The following is a 19,099-nucleotide window of genomic DNA, read 5'->3' as shown; positions in this document are numbered from 1 at the left end:
GCTTCTTGCTTTCAAAGCTGCCTGAGAGATTTCAGGATGCCAGGAGTGTTGGTTGTTATGCTATACCTCAGGCTTTAATTTTCAGCCTGTTTTGTTTTTAAACTATCCCTCTCTACAGCCCTGTCCTGCCCTTTCCCGTATTAAAAGACAAACAAGCAAAAAACCTTCAGGGCCTGCTCTTGGGCTGAGTATCTGTGTGCTTGCCTGGCTGCCCACCAGTGTGAGGGTAGGGGGTGTCAACTCGCTCAGGCTCCTCCTCTAGTCACCAGAATGGAGGTGGGCAAACAGTGGGCATGCCAATGACCAGATACCAAGAAAAAAAGAAAAGAAAATCAGAACAAAGCAAAACTGACAAAGTGTATCATCTACCTTTGCTCCAAGGTTCCCGCGGCGATTTTCCATGGTGTTTCTGCTCCCCCACTTGGTCTTGCGTTTGGTATCGCCCAATATGTTGGCTCCGGGCCTCCAAGGCCAGCCCAGCAGAGTCAAAAGTACGCGATTTTTTTACTTCAGCTTCAAGTTCCACAAGCTATAAGCCTTCAAACCTTCAAAATAGTCCTATCTCTGTGGTTCTGAGTTTTGGAGCTCTGCCCTGGGTCTGCTTTGCCTGGTATTCTGTGTTCTTGCAGATGGCGAACTTCACTGCACCTCCACCCTAGCCGCCATCAAGCCCCTCCTCCCAAAGAGTTTTGAAAGAAGGAGGAGAGCAATAGATCCCAGATTTGAAGGAGTCAGGAAAGGTTTCCTAGAGTAAGGAAGACGGAGGCCTGATGATTTTAAAGGAATTTGCCAGGCTAAGGGGACGAAGCGAAGGAAAAAGTATTTCAGAAGCAAAAGAAAATGATTCTTTTTTAAAAAACTGGATTTCACGGTGGCGGGGGCTACTGAGCCAGAAGAGGGCTAGGAGTGAGGGGTGGCAGGGAGTCGGCTACAGGGAATAGGTGGGCAAGAACCTGGGAGGCTTGTAAGCCACATTGTGGCTAGGACTTTATCTTACAAACACTGAGCACTGAAGATACCTAAGCAGGAGAGTGACAAGTGGATGTTGGAGCCATTAAACAGGCTGCCTGTGGAGCATTGGCAAAGAGCAAGAAGGGCAGAAGAGGTCTAGGTGGGGACTTGTTAGTAATTCAGGCAGGAGGTGGTGGTGGGGCTAGAGAGCCACACAGAACTGATAAACATTTCAACAGGACTCGACCATTGATGAGGTGTTTATGCAGGGGTGGCCAGGGAGAAGGGGAAACTAAGGATGCTGCTACCTACCTGCCCACTCACTGAAAACTGGAGCAGCAGCAGCAGCAAAGGAAGAAGTTTTGAGGGGGACCGTGTGGAGCTCCTTGTTGTTTTGGCCTTGTTGATTGAGAGGTGCCTGAAGGACATCTGGAGGAACCTTAGTTGCACAGTCATTAAAGCAGTCAGCCACTCTACAGGAGAAAAAAATGTAATAATCTGCTTCTGTAAAGATTTGCAGCCTTGGAAATGGTAGGGTTTCTATTGAGTCACCATGAATAACAATAGACTAGAAGACAGTGGGTTTTGAAGAGGCTTCTAGAATCCCTGGGTAGTACACAGGTGAGCCGGTTTAGGCCGCCCAGAGGTGCCTCTAAAGAAAAGCCTGGTGATATACTTCTGAGAAGTCAAACACTGAAAACCCCATGGGACACAGTTCTACTCTGACACACGGGGGGTCTCTGTAAGTCAGAGCCAACTCCACAGCAACTGGTTTTTTTGGGGGGCATCTAACAGGAATTCCATTAGGTACTGGCATTCTTAGGTTGGAAACTGGAGAGTCAATCATCTCTGTAGATTTCTGAGACTTACTGCAGCCTTGAGTATAGTTGAGAGAGTCTAGGGAGAATATAAGGGTGAGGCATGATGCTGGCCTCAGATTGATCCCAAGGAACCCCGACTTTACGACAAGAGAAGTCCCTTATACTGAGCACCAAGTAGAAGGGACCTGGAGAGAGTGTTACAGGCTGGAGGAAGTGGGCATCTTGGGATTCTTTCACAATATCACTATAGTTTCCAAAGGTAGAGTGTTAAATGACCGAGTTTTAGATCACGTGTTCAGTATGTGCAATCAATGCCACACCAGGAGTTAATGGGAGTCAAATTGGTTAAGTTTTACTGTGAATTTTTTCTTGAGACACCATATTTATATGTTTCTAGAGATGTCAGGCTTGCTCAGTTTCTAGGGTCTGAAACTGGGCACACAGATGAATCCATGATTGGCCGCCACTAATTTGTTGCTTATTCTAGTAGTCTTATAAATGTGGTGCCTGGACTAGCAACATCAGCATCAATTGAGGAGTTGTTAGGAGTGCAATCTCTGCCCCACTCCAAATCTACTAAATTATTTATTCTGTAGGTAAGGCCCTCGGATCTAACAAACCCTTAGATATTTCTGACGTGTTTGTAAGTTCAAGAAACTTTGAGTGTCATAGAGGAGGCTCCGTATACCCTGGCTAGGTCAATATTCCAGAGCTAGGACTCATCTGCTATTGCCTTTAGGGACAGTGACAGACCAGCTTGTGATGTGGATGCTCCAAAGGTAGGACTTCTGGCCCTACCTGTATGCTCCAAAATTCTTGTGTTTACACTCCTGGTGAGACAGTAATTAACCAGATGGATTATTCTTGTTGTTGTTAGCTGGTGTTGAGTTAGACCCAACTCATGGGGACCCCATGTATACCAGAATGAAACTCTGCCCAATCCTGTGCCATCCCCAGGATCTGTTCCTGATCAGCCCACTGTAATCCACGATGTTGTCATCGGCTGATTCAGAAGTAGATTGCATGGCTTTTCCCCTTTTCTGTGGGTCTGGAAGCTCCACTGAAACGTGTTCATTATCATAGCAACTCCCAGGTCTCCACTAACAGAAAGGTGCTGGCTGTACGTCAGCTGCATTGGCCTGGCCTTCTGAATGGGAAGGTAGACTTCTACCATGGAGTCACTAGTGCCTCTATATGGGGTGGTTGCTGTTAAGTGCCCTCAAGTGGATTCCCACTCACAAGCTTCGCCCTGCAGAAGGTTTCTAAGGAGCAGCTGGTGGGTCTGAACCGTCAACCTTGTGGTTAGCAGTCTAGTGCTGATCTTACAGCACCACACCAGGATTCTGTAGTGGATCAGGAGTTCATTTTATACAGTCAAAAGATCAAGTGAGGTTCATGGCATAGATAGGATTTGGACCCCTTGATCTTAGCTCATTCCTTCTAACCGGTTGAGCGTCTTGGGGTTCAAAGCAACCATTCATTGCCCTTTGTCTAGTGGGATTTGATGAGTCCACTTGCCAAGGTTCTCGTCTTGGAAACACATCAGACGTTTGGGGTCCACATCGTCCAATTTCCAGCTGTCTTCTTTTACACTCTAGTTGCTGAATTAGCATATCTGTGTAGTTGCAGTTCAGAAGGAAGCTACAGCCGGGAATCTGTTCAGCAGGTGATGATTCCCAAGAGCCTGAATCTTATTTCTATTTATTGTGGTTCACATGTGCCTCAGGGAGGCAGGCAGCCGAAAAATTCAGGACGCCCCCCTGGCATATGTGAAGATGAAGGTGTGATCCGTTCATTTTTTTTTGGTTTGTCATCTGCTGGAGATATAACACAAAAGAGAGAATTTTGAAGGTGGCAACCGCTTTAGAGAAAATAATGACTCATTTACTGAGTGCCTGTCATTGTTAGTTGCCGTTGAGCCAATTCAAGCTCATGACAACCTTTTGTGTTACAGGGTTGTTGTTAAGTTGCTATCGAATTGGTTCCAACTCATAGCGAGCACCTAGATAGGGTTTCCGAGGAGAGGCTGGTGGGTTTGAAGGACCGACCTTGCGGTTCAAACCCACCTTGCATTCCAGTGGATTATCCCAGAGAACCACACCAAGACTCAGGGTAGAACTGCTCATTAAGGTTTTCTGTGCTGAAAGGACTCCTGCTAGTGCTTTGGGTTAGATGTTAGACTGCCAATTACAAGGTCAGTGGTTCAAACCCACCAGCCACTTCTTGGGAGGAAGATGAGACTGTCTGTTCCCATGAAGATTTACAGTTTCAGAAAGCCTATGAGTCAGAGCCAGTTTGATGACAGTGGATTTGTTGGTTTGTTTACCCTTAATGGAAGCAGATTGCCAGCCCTTTTCTTCTGCAGTACCATGGGGTGGGTTTGAACCATCACCAACTTTTCGGTTAGTTGACAAGCACAAACTTTGTGTGCTACCTAAACAGCCACTTTCTGCCTATTCTCTGCCAGTCAGACTACACATAGAATCTCTAATCCTTGCAACCACCAGACAAGGTAGCTGTTATCCACACCTAAGAGGTAAGGAAACAAAAGCTTAGAGAATTTATAAGGGGGCTTCAAAAAGTGGATGGAAAAATGGAATGAAGAGATACTGGACATTTTTCCACAAACATTTTGAAGCCCCCTGGTAAGTCACTTGCTCAGCATCCCACTGCTAGTGAGGGGCAAAGACGGCATTCAGACTGACATCTATTCATTACCAGTGGGCCACTCCTTTCCATGACCTGCTGATGTAGACAGTGAGGAGGCTTGAAGAAGGTGAAGAGCTTGCTGACAGTTGCCAAGGGCCTACTGCCACCTCAGTCACCCCCACTGCAGCCTAATAAGTCTTTATCACTCCCTGCCTCACTCTTTGGAACATGTCTTCCAGAGAGTGTCCAGCCAAGAGTCAGTACTTGAACATAAATTCGCAGGGGAGGGACTTGAACAATCAAATGAGTTCACTGTCCACTGATAACCAAAAATAACTTGGACTCTTGTCGCACCTCACAAGACCTCAACATGCCGTATCTATGAATGTTGTTGTTGTTGTTGTTAAGTGCCGTCGAGTCGGGTCCGACCCAGAGCGACCCTGTACAGGGTTTCCGAGGGTGTAAATCCTTACGGGAGTAGAAAGCCTCATCTTTCTCCCGCGGAGCGGCTGGTAGTTTCGAACTGCTGACCTTAAGGTTCGCAGCCCGATTCGTAACCACTACGCTAGGTTTATTCAAATCACTGGTATCTTTTCTTCACTCAAGTTCAACATTTTGATCAGGGGATTTTATAAAGAGCCAGAAAGCATGCTTTATCCAGCTTGTAGGAAGCACTGAATTGTGAAGAGGTTGTTAATGACAGAGGACCAAGCTGGTCTACAGAAGTCCCCCCCCCTCTGTCTTCTCTACAGCTGGGCACTGTTCACTGACCCCTGCAAAGTAGTAAAGGTTAATTAGCAAACTTCCTGTAACTTTAGTGATTTAATGTAGTGTGCAATGCACATTGACACAGATAGGAAGAAAGATCTAAAATAATTCATTCTCCCCTTCCATGGGGGAGACTTGAGTTTGATTTCCTGCCACTATACCTCATGCCCAGCCACCACCCACCTGTCAGTGGAGGTTTGTGTCTTGCTGAGCAGGTTGTGTGTGTGTGGGGGGGGGCGCTCCCAGAACAAGACAAACTAGGAAGGAAAGGCCTGAAGATATGTTTTCAAAAAGCAGCCAATGGAAACCCTATGGGTTACAGTGGTTTCCGCAGATTATCCTGAGATAGTGTAGGACCGGGTAGTGTTCTGTTGTGTTGTGTATGGTGTTGTCAAGAGTCGAGTGCTGCCTCAGTGGCAGCTGACAACAGCAGCAGCAACAACAGCAACACAATGCATTCCAGTACCTTCTGGGGATAGGTGATTCCGTCCCTCCAAGGCCCTGGTGCCCCACCCAGTCCTGGTGATACTTTTAGAGCCACATCCACTCTGAGCTGTTATCACAGTAGACACATCTCCTCTGCATCTTTCCTTCCCTGACTCTTCCCGTCATGTCTGGCAGCTGCTCCACTGTCCCCTTCCTGCCCTTACCCAGTGGTGTCACCAGGAGGTGGGTACACCAGGCAACACCATCAGAGGGCGTGCCACCAGAAAGACTGTCTATCAAGTTTTTGTAGAGTGTTTCAGCTAAAAATGTATTGACCCTGTTTACATAATACCAATAAATCCACAAGGCTCAAACTTTATGCCAGGTGTGGCACTGTGGGTTAATGCATCAGACTGCAAAGCTGTTTGAACAGCAAAGCCGGCGGTTCAAGCTCACCAGCTGCTGCTCAGAAACCCTATACAGGGTCGCTATGGGTTGGAATTGACTCGACGGTACTTAACAACAAAAACATGCTTTGGTCAAAGCTGTCATTATTACCCAATTACAGTGAGCTCTGGTAGCATAGTGTTTACAAGTCGGGCTGCTAATCTCAAGGTCAGCAGTTCGAAATTACCAGCTGCTTTGCGGGAGAAAGATGAGGCTTTCTGCTCCTTTAAAGATTTACAGCTTTGGAAACCCTTTGCAGGGTCGCTATGAGTCAGAACCTACTCGCTGGCACATCACCACCACCACCACCACAGTGATGATTTGAATCATGCCTACACGCACACACTGTTGTTTTCTTTGTTGCTGGTGTCTTTAGAGTCACTGATTTTGCCAAGTTCTCTGGTGTTTAGCTACAGTATTGTGGTAAGCAGCATTTGTGAATCTTTATCAATAACTCTTTTGAGAATGAAGTAGTAATTAAAGGAAAAGAAGGAGAAAACTAGAAAAAGGCTTCCCGCTCAGATACTAACAATGTAACTAATAATGTAATTCAATGTAGATAGATTTTACAAAGCAGTTGTGATTTTAGTATTCATATGATCTAAGAACTATTACATTTAAGAATTCACAACTGTATTTACCACATATTATTCTATGATTAACATTTATAATAAACATTACTAAGGATTCTGTATGGTCCAGTAGACGCAGGCAGGGGTGAAGTGTGAGCCTTTGAAGTTACTGCTCTGGGTGACGTGGTCCCTACTGATTCCACTGCCTTCTTGGACTTCACACATGCCAAACTGGGAATGCCAGGTAGCTGCCTGGTCATTTTGTACCTCTTGTGTTTGAAAGGGAGGCCTGGTGGTACAGTGCTTAAGCATTCAGCTGCTAACCAAAAGATCAGCGATCTGAAACCACCACAGGAAAAGGACTAGACAGTCTGTGTTGGTAAAGATCTCCCACCTTGGAAACCCTAGGGACCAGTTTCCCCCTGTCCTCTTGGGTTGTAATGAGTTAGCAGTGGATTTGGTTTGGTTTCGGTTTACATTTGTAAAGGGAGCCCTGGGATCTAGTGGTTAAGTGTGTGGCTCTTCACTGGGAGAAAGATCTGCCAGTTCACTTCCATAAAGAGTCCAGTCTTGGAAACCTAGGGGGAAGTTCGACCCTGTCTTATAGGGTCGCTCAGAGTTGGAATCGATGTGTAGACAACCAATATGTTTTTAAGGAGACTCAGTGACCAGGCATCCCAGAAACCATGTATTTGCATTATGGGTGTTTAAACATAGTTGCGTATCCTGATGTTGCTGGACAGTGTGATAAGAGTCCTCCGCTAACTGTTAAGTCATTCCCAAGATGTGTCTGAATACAGAGAGTGAATGTTTGATGGTTAAGGTAAATACCCGCTACCCAACTCATAGCAACCCTATAGAACAGCATAGATCTGCTCCCAAGAGTTTCTGAGACTGAAGATCTTTATGGGAGCAGACAGCCTTATCATTCTTCTACAAAGCAACTGGTGGGCTTGAACCACTGACCCTGCAGTTTGCAGCCCAATGCTTAACCCATTGCACCAGCTGGGCAACTTATTAAGGTAAATGAGTACCTTAGTACCTATCAGTAAGATAGATAAAAGGAATTAATTCTATGCCTTTTTCAAGGCTCTTAAAACACCTCTTGTACCAAATCAGCCTCACTTCACACCAGGCAGGTAAGGGAAGGTGAAGATGCAGCAGGAAAATGTGCCCTCTGCTTGTCTCGTGTGGATCGTGGATGCAGATGTGTGGATGGCACGACTGGGAGGGATTATGGGACTGGTGGAGGATGAGCTCAGAGCTCCTGGAAGACAGTGGGCTTTGCCAGTCTTACAGAGCAGGTGACCCCAAGTAAAAAGTGTCTGCCAGAGTGAACCCCGGAGAGTCACTTGGCCACCTCTATGTATGGCAGGGCTTGAGGAATGGACAAGGCAGAACTACGGGGAATAGCCTGGGTCTTGAAACAGCAGTAACTCGGCAATGTTAGGTATGGATCTAAAAGGACCAACTCCCCTGGAGTGTACAAATTCTCAGTCATCAGAATGGGGCTGGTGGAAGGAGGCAGGAAGGTGATACATTCATTGATGAACTCCCACTGACTTCCTTTCCTTTCCTTGCTTTTTTCTGTTTGAAGGATGGAGGCTGCACGTGTCCGGGAGATGTCGCCAAAGCCTTTGGTAAGGCCCCTGCTGGGAGCGAGGCTCACTGCCTGCACCCGGATGCAGGTTCAGGCTGCAGGCTGGCGGACCTGAAAGCGGGAGCCGGGACAAGGGGCGGGAATTCACAACGCCTTTCTAGGGTGGTCAGTTACCCTCTCCCTGGGTTTCTGCTGCGGTGATTTCAGCCCTAATTGCCTGGAATCCTGGCATGGGTTTGGTTCTGGCCAGTGGCAGAGTAGCAGAGCGCCCATGAGATGTTTAGAAATGACATCCTGCATGCCGGGAGCGGAAGGCTCAGGGAACCTTTCACAAGGACAGTGCCAGGTGTGATTGGTACTAAATTGTGAGGATGTGGCTGGACTGGGTGGTGTTTCCTTCTGTTGTGCATAGGGTTGCTAGGAGTCGGGAAACGACTCCATGGCCTTTAGAACTCCACTCGGGAAATCCTTCACGAGAGCCTGGAGTCCCAGCTGTCTCTCTCCTGTTTCCCACTAGGGGGCAGCAGTGTCTGGCGACTTTGTGTTTCAGGGATGCTAGCTTCTGGAGAGGCCCCAGCCAGGTTTCCTGGGGTTTCCTCGGAAAAGCACCTGCAAATCCAGAATCTCAAGTAACATGCAGTAACATATAGCTACCAAATTCTATAGCAGCCATGTTAGAGTTCGCAGCACTATGGGAGGCTCCAAACTGTTAAATGAGAGGGGGCTATGAGGGAGGGATGACGGCGGGGGACAGACGAAACTGATAGGCCCTCACCCACCTTTCCTGGTTCTAGGGCCAAGTTTGCTGTCATTTCTTCCGTCTCATCTTTCTTCTTCTCTCTCTTCCACTCTTCCTTTCTTTCTTGTTGTTAAGTGCCATCGAGTCGGTTCCAACTCATAGCAACCCTGTATAGGATTTCCAAGGAGCAGCTGGTGAGTTTGAACTGCCGACCTTGCAGTTAGCAGTCTAGCGCTTATCCTACAGAGCCACACCATTCTAATTTTTTTTAAACTCTAAAAGTGCCCCCCCTCCCAAGACTCCATGGGACAGAGGTTTTTGCAGCCAGGTTTCATAGCATCCCTAGAGAATATCATTAGAATGGTCAACTTCTATATGGGTTAATGTGCTGGCCTGCAAGGTTGGTTTGAACCACAGAGTCAGTGGTTCAAGCTCACCAGCTGCTCCTCAGAAACCCTATATAGGTCACTCTGAGTCAGAAATGACTCAACAGCATTTAACAACAACAATAATCATAGATCTTAGCTGTGGAAAGGAACATGTAGCTCATCTGCCTGATCCAGCTTGCCTATTTTATAGTTGAGGTGACTGAGGCCCAGGGAGGTGAGGGACAAGGCCTGAGTCACATTCAGACAGAACACGAGAATTCAGGATTCCTTCAACTCACTCACTTCTATTACAGGGCTATCAGCCAAGGGCATTTTACCCTTGATTTGTGAACTGAATCTCCTTATTTACTGATGGGTGTTGCTTTCTGCCCAGAGTGGGTGCCCACCAGTCTTTAATGTGAGTGGTCATTAGGGAAGTGCCTCACAGAGAAATGATCTGGGCGTGGTTCTGGCTGTCAGACTCTGGCACAAACCCGAGGCTCCGCTCAGATTCTTCTCACCCTTCACTGCACTCCTCCCATTAAGTGCAGTGCTGGAGGCTTAGACTGTAGAGAGACAGGGCCAGAGAAAACACTGATTTCTGAAGGCTAGGAAGGGACTCAGAAACAGAAGAAACTGGAAACTACTTCAAAGCATTCTTTAAATGGATTTGTGCTCTGTGTTCCTGCTTATCTACTGAATCTGCTCTGCAGCACATGTGTTCTGTTCCTGAGCCTGGTGGACACCAGTTCCCCTCTGTCCCCTTAAATTCATGGCATTTGGGCTAGGGAGCCAGCATTCAAGTTAGGAACCCTAAAAGGGAGGGTCTGCAAAGCTTCCTTTTGAATAGAAATACCCACTTGTGCTTGCCCACCTGAAGACCAGGCCAGCCACAATCCCTGCAGTGTTCCTTGTAGTAATGCTAAAGGCCTGGTGCAAATCCCCAAAGCCTTCTGGTAGATGTTTGAATCACCACTTTTCAGGAATGGCTGTGTTTTCTCTCCTTTCAGGGTTTTGATAGGTTCCTTCCCTCCTTCCTCTACATCACTGTTGCTCTATGCCCTGATACATCTGTGCCCTGGTGTCATGTTCTGTTCTAAACATAAACTCTCAGGAGGACTTATCATTAGGATGAGAGATTGTTATTGTATGCCGTCAAGTCAGTTCCAACCCATAGCGACCCTGTATAGGGTTTCTGAGGAGTGGCAGATGAACTTGAACTGCCGACCTTACGTTTCAAACCAACTTAGCACCCTAACGCATTAACCCACAGCGCCATGCCAAGACTCCTGGAGGAGGAATGGTAGATGTAATAGAGATATACCTCACTTTTTTGTACTTTGCAGATACTGTGCTTTTACAAACTGAGGTTATGTGGCAGCCTTTTGTGCACTGAGCAAGTCTATTGGTGCTATTCTTCCAAAAGCATGTGCTCACTTCGAGTCTCTGTGTCACGTTTTGGTCATTCTTGCAACACTTGAACCCTTTTTGTAACGCTACTACACACTTAATAGACCACAGTGTGGTATAAACCTGAGCTTTATGTGCACTGCGAAATGGAACTATGCGTGCAGCTCTCTTTACTGGGATACTCACTTTATTGTGGTGGTCTGGAAAATGCAGTATCTTTGGGGAATGCCTGTATTGTATGTAATTGTTGCTGTGTGCTGTTGAGTCAGTTCTGACTCACAGAGACCCTGTATAGGGTTTCTGAGAGCAGCTGATGGGTTTGAACTGCTAACCTTGAGGTTACCAGTCTGTTACTTACCCTACAGCACCATATCATGTATAATAGAGATTGAACATGTGATGTAGAGTGTCTCTGCACAACTGTCTGTGAACAGGAAGAGAAGCAGCCCATTTTTATTTTTTCCATTGTCACCTTTTATTTTCTTGACAACTAGGTGTTCTGTACCTGCCACATACCACGTCCCATGAAAAGGCCCTAGGCCTGTTCCAATCTTGCCTACAAAGGCAATGCCAGTATCCCAGTCTTCTTTGTACTTGACCTGGGAATCTCATGTTACTCAGTGGTTAGTGTTGAGTATGTTTTACCCAGAAGTCTAATATCCATCACAGTTGAGGTACAGACAGAGTTTGAACAGCTTATATAATACAGGATCTTCAATCCTCCATACTCAGCCTCTAGTGTGTGCAAGGTTTGGTCTGTTCCAAGGCCCTTCCTTGATCTATGTGAGTAAAGAGTTAGGAGAGCTGGCAGCTTAATGTAGAGACTAGATGTCTGGTATGGCAGATTGGAGAGGAGTCACTGCACTGGGTAGGGAATTGCTTGCTTTTTCAGATGCTGCCCAATTCTTAATGTTTCTCTGATCCTAAAAGAGTTAGATCTCTATTCGGAAAGGCGGTCATAGGTGCTGTCCCATCGGTTCTGACTCATAGCAAGCCTGTAGAAAATTTCCAAGGTTATAAATATTTGTGGGAGCAGAAAGCTTCATCTTTTTTTCATGGAGTGGCTGGTGGGCTTGAACCGCTGACCTTGTGGTTTGCAGTCCAGTGCTTATCTTACAGCGTCACCATACTCCCTGTGGTCCTGTTATGGAGCTGTAGGTTCAAAACCACCAGCTGCTCTTCGGAAACCCTTATACAGGGTCACTATGAGTGGGAACCAACTTGATGGCATTTGACGAAAACAGCAATCATTAAAGATTAATATATTAGCCAGAGTCCCTGGGTGATACAAATGGTTAATGAGCTTGCCTGAGAACCAAAAGGTTGGCGTTTCAAGTCTACCCAGACGTGCCTCAGAGAAAGACTTCCCAAAAGTCAGCCATTGCAAACCCTATAAAGCACAGTTCTACTCTGACCCTACACGGGTAAGGTTGCCATAACTGTATTAGTCACCAACCCTTAGCAAACTCCATTTGCTCTTCTGGGAGCACTCAAGGTATGGGTGACCTTGACACTTATTTTCCAGATGGGAAGAGGTTGAGCCTTTCTCTTGACCATAGACGGGGGAAGGTGAGTTTGGAAAGCACTCTGCTCTTTCCAGAACTGATTTCCTTGGGCCTCCACTTCCTTTTTCCCCCACTGTTGGAGTGTAGGTGCTGGAGCAGATTTTGTCATGCTGGGAGGGATGTTTTCTGGCCATACTGAGTGTGCTGGAGAAGTGATTGAGAGGAACGGCCAGAAACTCAAGCTCTTCTATGGGATGAGCTCCGACACGGCAATGAAGAAACACGCAGGAGGAGTTGCTGAATACAGGTGAGGAGAGCCACCAAGCTTTTAACTGATAAGGCCTCCCGTGTATAGAAAAGGAGCTCTGGTAGTGTAGTGGTTACGAATAGGGTTGCTAACCTCAGGTAAGCAGTTTGAAGCAACCAGCCATTCCAGGAGAGAAAGATGAGGCTTTCTGCTCCCGTAAAGATTTATATCCTCTGAAACCCAGTACAGGGTCGCTATGCATGGGAACCGACTCTACAGCACACCACCGCCGCCCACTGTGTATAGAAACGGGATAGACACAGGGCTTAAAGAATACCAATTCTGTTTATATTAACATGCTGTGAGAAGGGGCTAGGAAATGCTTCTTGATTCTTTTTTTAAAGTATCCTTAATTTCTCAATGCGTAGTGGTTATGAATTGGGCTGGGAACTTAAAGGTCAGCAGTTCGAAACTACCAGCTGCTCCGCAGGAGAAAAATGAGGCTTTCTGCTCCTGTAAAGATTTACAGCCTTGGAAACCCTATACAGGGTCGCTATGAGTCGGAACCGACTCCACGGCACATAACAACACCAACAATAACAATTTCTCAACAGTCTCTGTGGTGGTGCAAATGGTTAATATGCTCAGCTGCTAACTGAAATGCTGGAAGCTTTCACCACCCTGAGGCACCTTGAAGAGAGACATGGAGATCTTCTTCCTAAAACTCAGTCATGGAAAACCCCACAGAGCACAGTTCTACTCTGACCCACATGCATTGCCATGAGCCTAAGTGGACTCTATGACAATTTACTTTAGTTTCTATCCAGCTAGTATTTGTAGTATTTGGGGGAATACTTGAAAGGAAATGCAGAGGAAAACTGTGTTGGGGACTGGCTGGAAATTTGATGGGGTGAAAGTGTGGGAAAGGTATGTGTTAGCATATTCAATTTCTACTGAACAGTCCTTGGAGGTGACCTTCAGATGTCCAGGGGATGGGTGAGGGTGTGCCTAGTCCTTCTGACAGGGCCTAATGAGCTCGCTCTCTAACCATGGCACCTGGCCTGAGATGGCTGAGGCTGTGAGAACTGGCGTGGAGAATGGATCTCCCATCGCCTATGAAATGACGGTGGTTGGTTCTTTTTTGCAGATGATGAAACGAGCAGCATTTTCAGCTGTGTAATAGAATCACTGACTGCAGAAGGGATCTTTGCTTATGCTAAGCTTTTTTTATTTTCAGACCCAAGATCCTGAAAGCTAACCTGGTCTTTTCTATTGCACACCATTTGAATTGTCTTCTTGTGTGCTATCTCACCCGGCTCTGTAACATACACTGTTGCTTCTCATTGGGGTTAGCACCGATGCCCTGTGTGTGTGACACAAAGTGGACAGGACAGAAGGCTTGACAACCTCAGAGGGAAGTCAGCTGTGAACAGGCTGATAGTCTTTCTCTGGGAAACCATGGGTTTCTTCCTGAGACATTAGCTCTGCCCCAACACTGCGAGGTAAACCCAAGCAAGCTCTCCCTCGCTGGCACTCTCCATTCCCTATGTCTCCCCACACCCAAAAGCTTGTTTTGAGCACATGAGGTTCGGATGCATTTGATAAGCTTCAGGTAAAAATCTCAGCTCCCCATTGAGATTTCCAGATGGGAGGAGGGCTGTGGGGTGTTCTACCAGAGTCTGCCTTTTACTGGTCTCAGAAGCCAGCATGCTCTAGTTGGGTTCTGGTGACAGACTTCAGTGCGTATTCTCCCCAGTTTGAGTATGGGGAGGGGCGGGGATGGGAAGAGAGATTGAGGACACATTTTTGTGCAGGCTTCAGACAATGAGGAACAAGACAGACAGTGCCTTTCCTGGGAACCTTCAGAGGCCGTCTTATTGTGATAACTGAGAGTGCAGGTTGTCTCTCTTTGTTAATTGTGTGTATGTGAGTGTGTGTAGGCACAGGGAGTTCCTGCCTCAGTGGCTAGCAGAGCCTGCGTCCACAATGATGCTTCACTCTACCAGGACCCCAGTACTGTTATGTAAGTGGAAACACATAGTCAAGTGCTAACTAGATGCATAGCCTAGAATAGATCTTTGTGCCCTCCTGCTGTTGCATTTGTTTTGGGTTCTGAGACAAATTGGAGATGGAGAAGGCCAGGCGGGGCTGTACTAAACAGGCAGGAGCTAAGGGAGCCCACAGACAAGCCAGCTATAATTTCATCAGGACTTAGTCTTCACAGAAAATAAAAGATTCAGAAGCATCTAGACCCAGTTCTGGAAGCTGATTCCCATCCCTGGCAAGGAAGGGATTAGAAAGGGAACCAAAGGCAGTCCATGCCCAGTACAAAACATGCAGCCACTTGCCTCTCTCTCTCTCCAGCTATTTTCTGCCTCATTCCAGTGATCTCTTCAGAAGAATGGTTCTCCTACTTTGGCATTATGTTTAATTATGGCAGAGCTGTCTCTGCTTTGTGAGTTCCTTCCTTATCATTAACCATTTAGTTCTCACGCTGTCCCTGAGAGGCAGGCCAAAGTACCTTCATTTCACAAGTGAGGAGACATGAGAATCAACAATAAATGAACTGTAAAAAGTGATGTAGCCAGTTAGGAGAAAAGCAATGATGAGAATCAGAATGATTTCCAACAAGCCATGGGGAACTCCTGGAACGCTCCTAAGAAAATAAAATGGCAGTCACCTCAGGTTCTTGTGCACAAGTGTCTACTATCTCTGGTCACACACAGTATGGTGACCTGAACCACCCTGGGTATGGCCAGTAACCTTGGTTTCATTTGCTTTTGACTCTAAACCAGTCAATATGCCAGCCCCTCTTATAGCTGATTGTTTAAGTAGTTAAATTCCCACCCAAGGGTAGACTCATATGTATAGATTTCAGTGAACAACAGTTACTGCCCTTTGGGAATTCTATGAGTTTCTGATCAAGTAATGAGTTTCTGATCAAGAGATACTACTTTTCCAGTTGAAAACAAGTAGTTAGACAAAGTTCCAGAACATGGTTGACTGTTAGAATATCCAGACTGCCTGGTCCTTCGAGGAGGATTAAGGTTTTGCTTAGTTTTTCCAATCTCCTTCTTGTAATGCCCTTTCCAAACCAAGTGTATATTTTACAGCATGGAGAGCTGACACATGGAATGAAGCAATGCTATTTGATGGCCCAAGAGGCTCCATGGTTTCATACTGCTTCGTGCATTTGCTATTTGCCAGAACTATGAAATTTCCAAAAACTCCTTGGTGGTACAGGTACAAATGGATAATGTACTTGACTGCTAACCGAAAGGTTGGTGGTTTGACTCCAGCCAGAGATGCCTTGGTAGAAAGGCCTAGAGACTGATTTGTGAAAAATTAGCCACTAAAACCCTATGATGTCCAGTTCTACTAGGCACACATGCTGTTGTCAGGAATTGACTCAGTTGGTTTGTTAATACTGTGAAAGATGCTATTTAACTTACCTGAAGCTGTAGGCGGTAAGAGGTATTTAGTTCTACTCTGGTTCACCTGGTTTGGATCCCCCACTATGCCCAGGGGTTTAGGACAGTGAGGTCTGTGAACTTGGGGCAGTGAGGTGGGGCTGAATGTACCCAACCAAGGGTGCCCCTGAAAGACAGACTGTTAGCGTGAAGCCATTGTATGGTACGGAGCGCTTGGGTTGTCCATTTGTATATCCTCTTCCTCCTGATTGTCACCTTGAAATGCCAGCTCTACTCTGTGAGACAGCGTGAACCACTGGTCTTTTCTGATATTGATCTGGGAAGGCATGAAGAGGGGGCAGTAGCCAGGTAGGGCGCCCTTCCTGGGGTCATTGGCCTGATCTCTTCTTCCAATCGATTCTTGGTCCATTGGAGATAACCAAAGCACATATTGCCGTCAATTCCTGGAGATCCCATGTGTGTTCCATAGGGTTTCAGTGGCTGATTGGTGAACCTACAACCATTTTGTCAGCAGCTGAACCAGTTAGCCGTTTACACCACGCAGGGAGTCCCTGTTGGGGGCTGAGAAGAGTGGCGCTCATTGTGTAGAACTCTGGGTCTGCAGCTTCTCGGGGGTGGCTCACCAAGTCTTTCCTCACCAAGCACCCTGTGTAGCCAGCAGTGAGGCTGAGTCCCTCAGATGAGGCCTGGAATGAGCTGTGGGAGTGGGTTCAGAAGGTGAGGTAACAAGGCCTTTAGCTACCTAAGTCTTGGGGCTGCAGGATAATTCTAGCTGGTTTTCTAAGGGATAATGTTGTTAAGTGCCCATCAAGTTGCTTTTGACTCACAGTGACCCTGTGGAACAGGGCTGTTGTTAAGTGCCGTTGAGTCAATTCTGACCCATAGCGACCCTGTATAGGGTTTCTGAGGAGCGGCTAGTGAGCTTGAACCACCAACCTTGAGTTTCAAACGACTTTGCAGTCCAGCATATTAATCTACAGTGCTACACCAGGATTCCATAGCAGGTGTGGGGAACCTTTTTTCTGCCAAAATGTATAACATCATTCGCGGGCCATACAAAATTATCAACTTAAAAATTAGTTTGTTGTATTTGGTCAAACATTTAAATAACTCACCCATAATGGAGCTACTGGTGTGGTGCTGTGGGTTAATGCGCCAGACTGCAAAGCCATTTGAACTGCAAGGTCAGCGGTTCAGGCTCACCAGCTGCTCCTCAGAAACCCTATACAGGGTCGCAGTGGGGTGGAACCGACTCAATTACACTTAACAACAACAATATATTCTAAGTACTGGACCACAAGGTTGGTTTGAACTGCAAGGTCGGTGGTTCAAACTCAACAGCTGCTCCACAGAAACCCGAAACAGGGTCGCTATGGGTCAGAATCAACTTGACGGCAAACAACGACAACAACAAACGTGAAGGTTGGAAGTGTGGTTGCCTTGACAGGACAAGATCAAATGATTTCGCAGGCCTGATGTCTCTCACCCCTGCTGTACAGGGTTTCCGAGGAGTGGCTGGTGGGTTTGAACAACTGACCTTACTGTTAGCAGTCCAGTGCTTATCCTACAGTGTCACACCATAGCTAATAGATGAGATTATAAAAACAAACTTTAAATTCCTTTTTCTTCCAGAGCCTCAGAGGGCAAGACTGTGGAAGTGCCTTACAAAGGAGATGTAGAAAACACAATCCTGGATATTCTCGGGGGACTGAGGTCAACTTGTACGTATGTGGGAGCCGCCAAACTCAAAGAACTCAGCAGGAGGGCAACGTTCATCCGTGTGACCCAGCAGCACAACACGGTGTTCAGTTAACCTTGGGGACAATGACGTGCGGCCTGCTCGCATGGAAGCCTCCATGTGCACCTGCTTGCTCCATTTCCCTCCTTGTCCGTTTGTCATGTCAGAGTTTCTGCTGCTCTTGAATGGTGGAATGCTACTCCTCTGTCCCCACTTCTGCCACCCGGAGGCCTTGGGACTCTCGCTGGTCCCTAGGAGGCAGAGCGCTGATTGAGTTGGTGGTCTGAGCCCAGCTGCCCACAACTCATAACCTCATTGTTAAAACTAATAATTGCACCTTTTTCTTTCTTAGTGTTACTGTTTTTTTTTTTTTTAAGAAAATGATTTCACTTTAATATAATGCTGCTATCTTAATAATTGAGTGCTGGAGTTTCCATTAGCAAGAATCAAACTATATGAGGTGGTTGGGCATTTTCTATTTCCTTCCCAGATGCTCACCTACAAAGGTAAGGTTGGCAGTTCAAGTCCACCCAGAGGCACCTCGGAAGAAAAGCCTAGCAGTTTATTCCCGAACGATCACAGCCATTGAAAACCCCTCCGGAGTGAAGGTCTACTCTGAAACACATGGGGTCACCATGAGTCTGAATTGGCTCAATAGCAGCTGGTTTGGTTTGGAGTTGGTTTTCCTAGATGGGTGAGTGACAGACCACTGTGTCTACTAGTAGTCATGGCAACTGGTGATGGGACTTCTCAGGGAAAACTGTGTCAGAGTAGCTGATACCTCCTCCCTTCAACTACCGGTTGCTGGAAAAGAACAAAAGCAATGAACTGGGCAGAAGAACACCAATAACTGACTTCTCAGCTGATGCTTACCAAGTTCTGGTAGGATCTTCTCGCCGCCTTCATCACATGGACATTTTGGGGGTACATTTTCTGTCTTTACCAGTGGGTTTGCTGCTCCCAGGAAGCTGTCTCTTGCTTAGTTTTAGCTTTTTTATCTCTTGATTACTTGCTTTTCTTCCATCCATTTTCTTTCCCTTCTCTGTCCCACCTTGCCAGCTGGGTTTCCCCTAAGGAGGATGTAAATTATTTGAAAACTCCCTGGAATGTTTTAATAGAAGATCTCCTACTAAAAACTGAGCAGGTGAGAATCTCCCAGGAAACCAACCAAAACCTTGACCGGTGACATCCTGAAGGGTATTGGTCTCAAACACAAGTTAGAACCGTTTCCCATCATGGAGTTAATACTTTTCAGGAAGGACCCCATCGCGGTGCTCTTTAAGGGTTAGTTAACTGGCTGGTTACAATACTATTTTCTTTGAGAAGGGCTAAAACTGTGAATGAATTAATGATGACTGGCCATTGCTATGGAAGCATTAGGACTAGAGAGCTTCAGCAGATCAGCATGTTTCTCTGTATTGAACTCT

General features: G+C 46.5%; 1 protein-coding gene across 1 annotated transcript in view; it reads left to right on the top strand.

Moving 5' to 3' along the window:
• GMPR (guanosine monophosphate reductase) overlaps positions 1 to 17,747 on the top strand; it is a 72,357-nt gene extending 54,610 nt beyond the window's left edge. Inside the window, exons 7-9 of the mRNA XM_006860801.1 lie at positions 8,232 to 8,274; positions 12,404 to 12,563; positions 17,567 to 17,747. Of these exons, the coding sequence (XP_006860863.1) occupies positions 8,232 to 8,274; positions 12,404 to 12,563; positions 17,567 to 17,747 (384 nt within the window). The remainder of the gene's footprint in view (positions 1 to 8,231; positions 8,275 to 12,403; positions 12,564 to 17,566) is intronic.
• Positions 17,748 to 19,099: the final 1,352 nt, after the last annotated feature.

Source organism: Chrysochloris asiatica, unplaced genomic scaffold (genome assembly GCF_000296735.1).
Source record: "Chrysochloris asiatica unplaced genomic scaffold, ChrAsi1.0 scaffold00040, whole genome shotgun sequence".
Taxonomy (NCBI): Eukaryota; Metazoa; Chordata; class Mammalia; order Afrosoricida; family Chrysochloridae; genus Chrysochloris; species Chrysochloris asiatica.
Note: the sequence above shows the minus strand (reverse complement) of the source record. Positions and strands in the feature narration are given on the sequence as shown.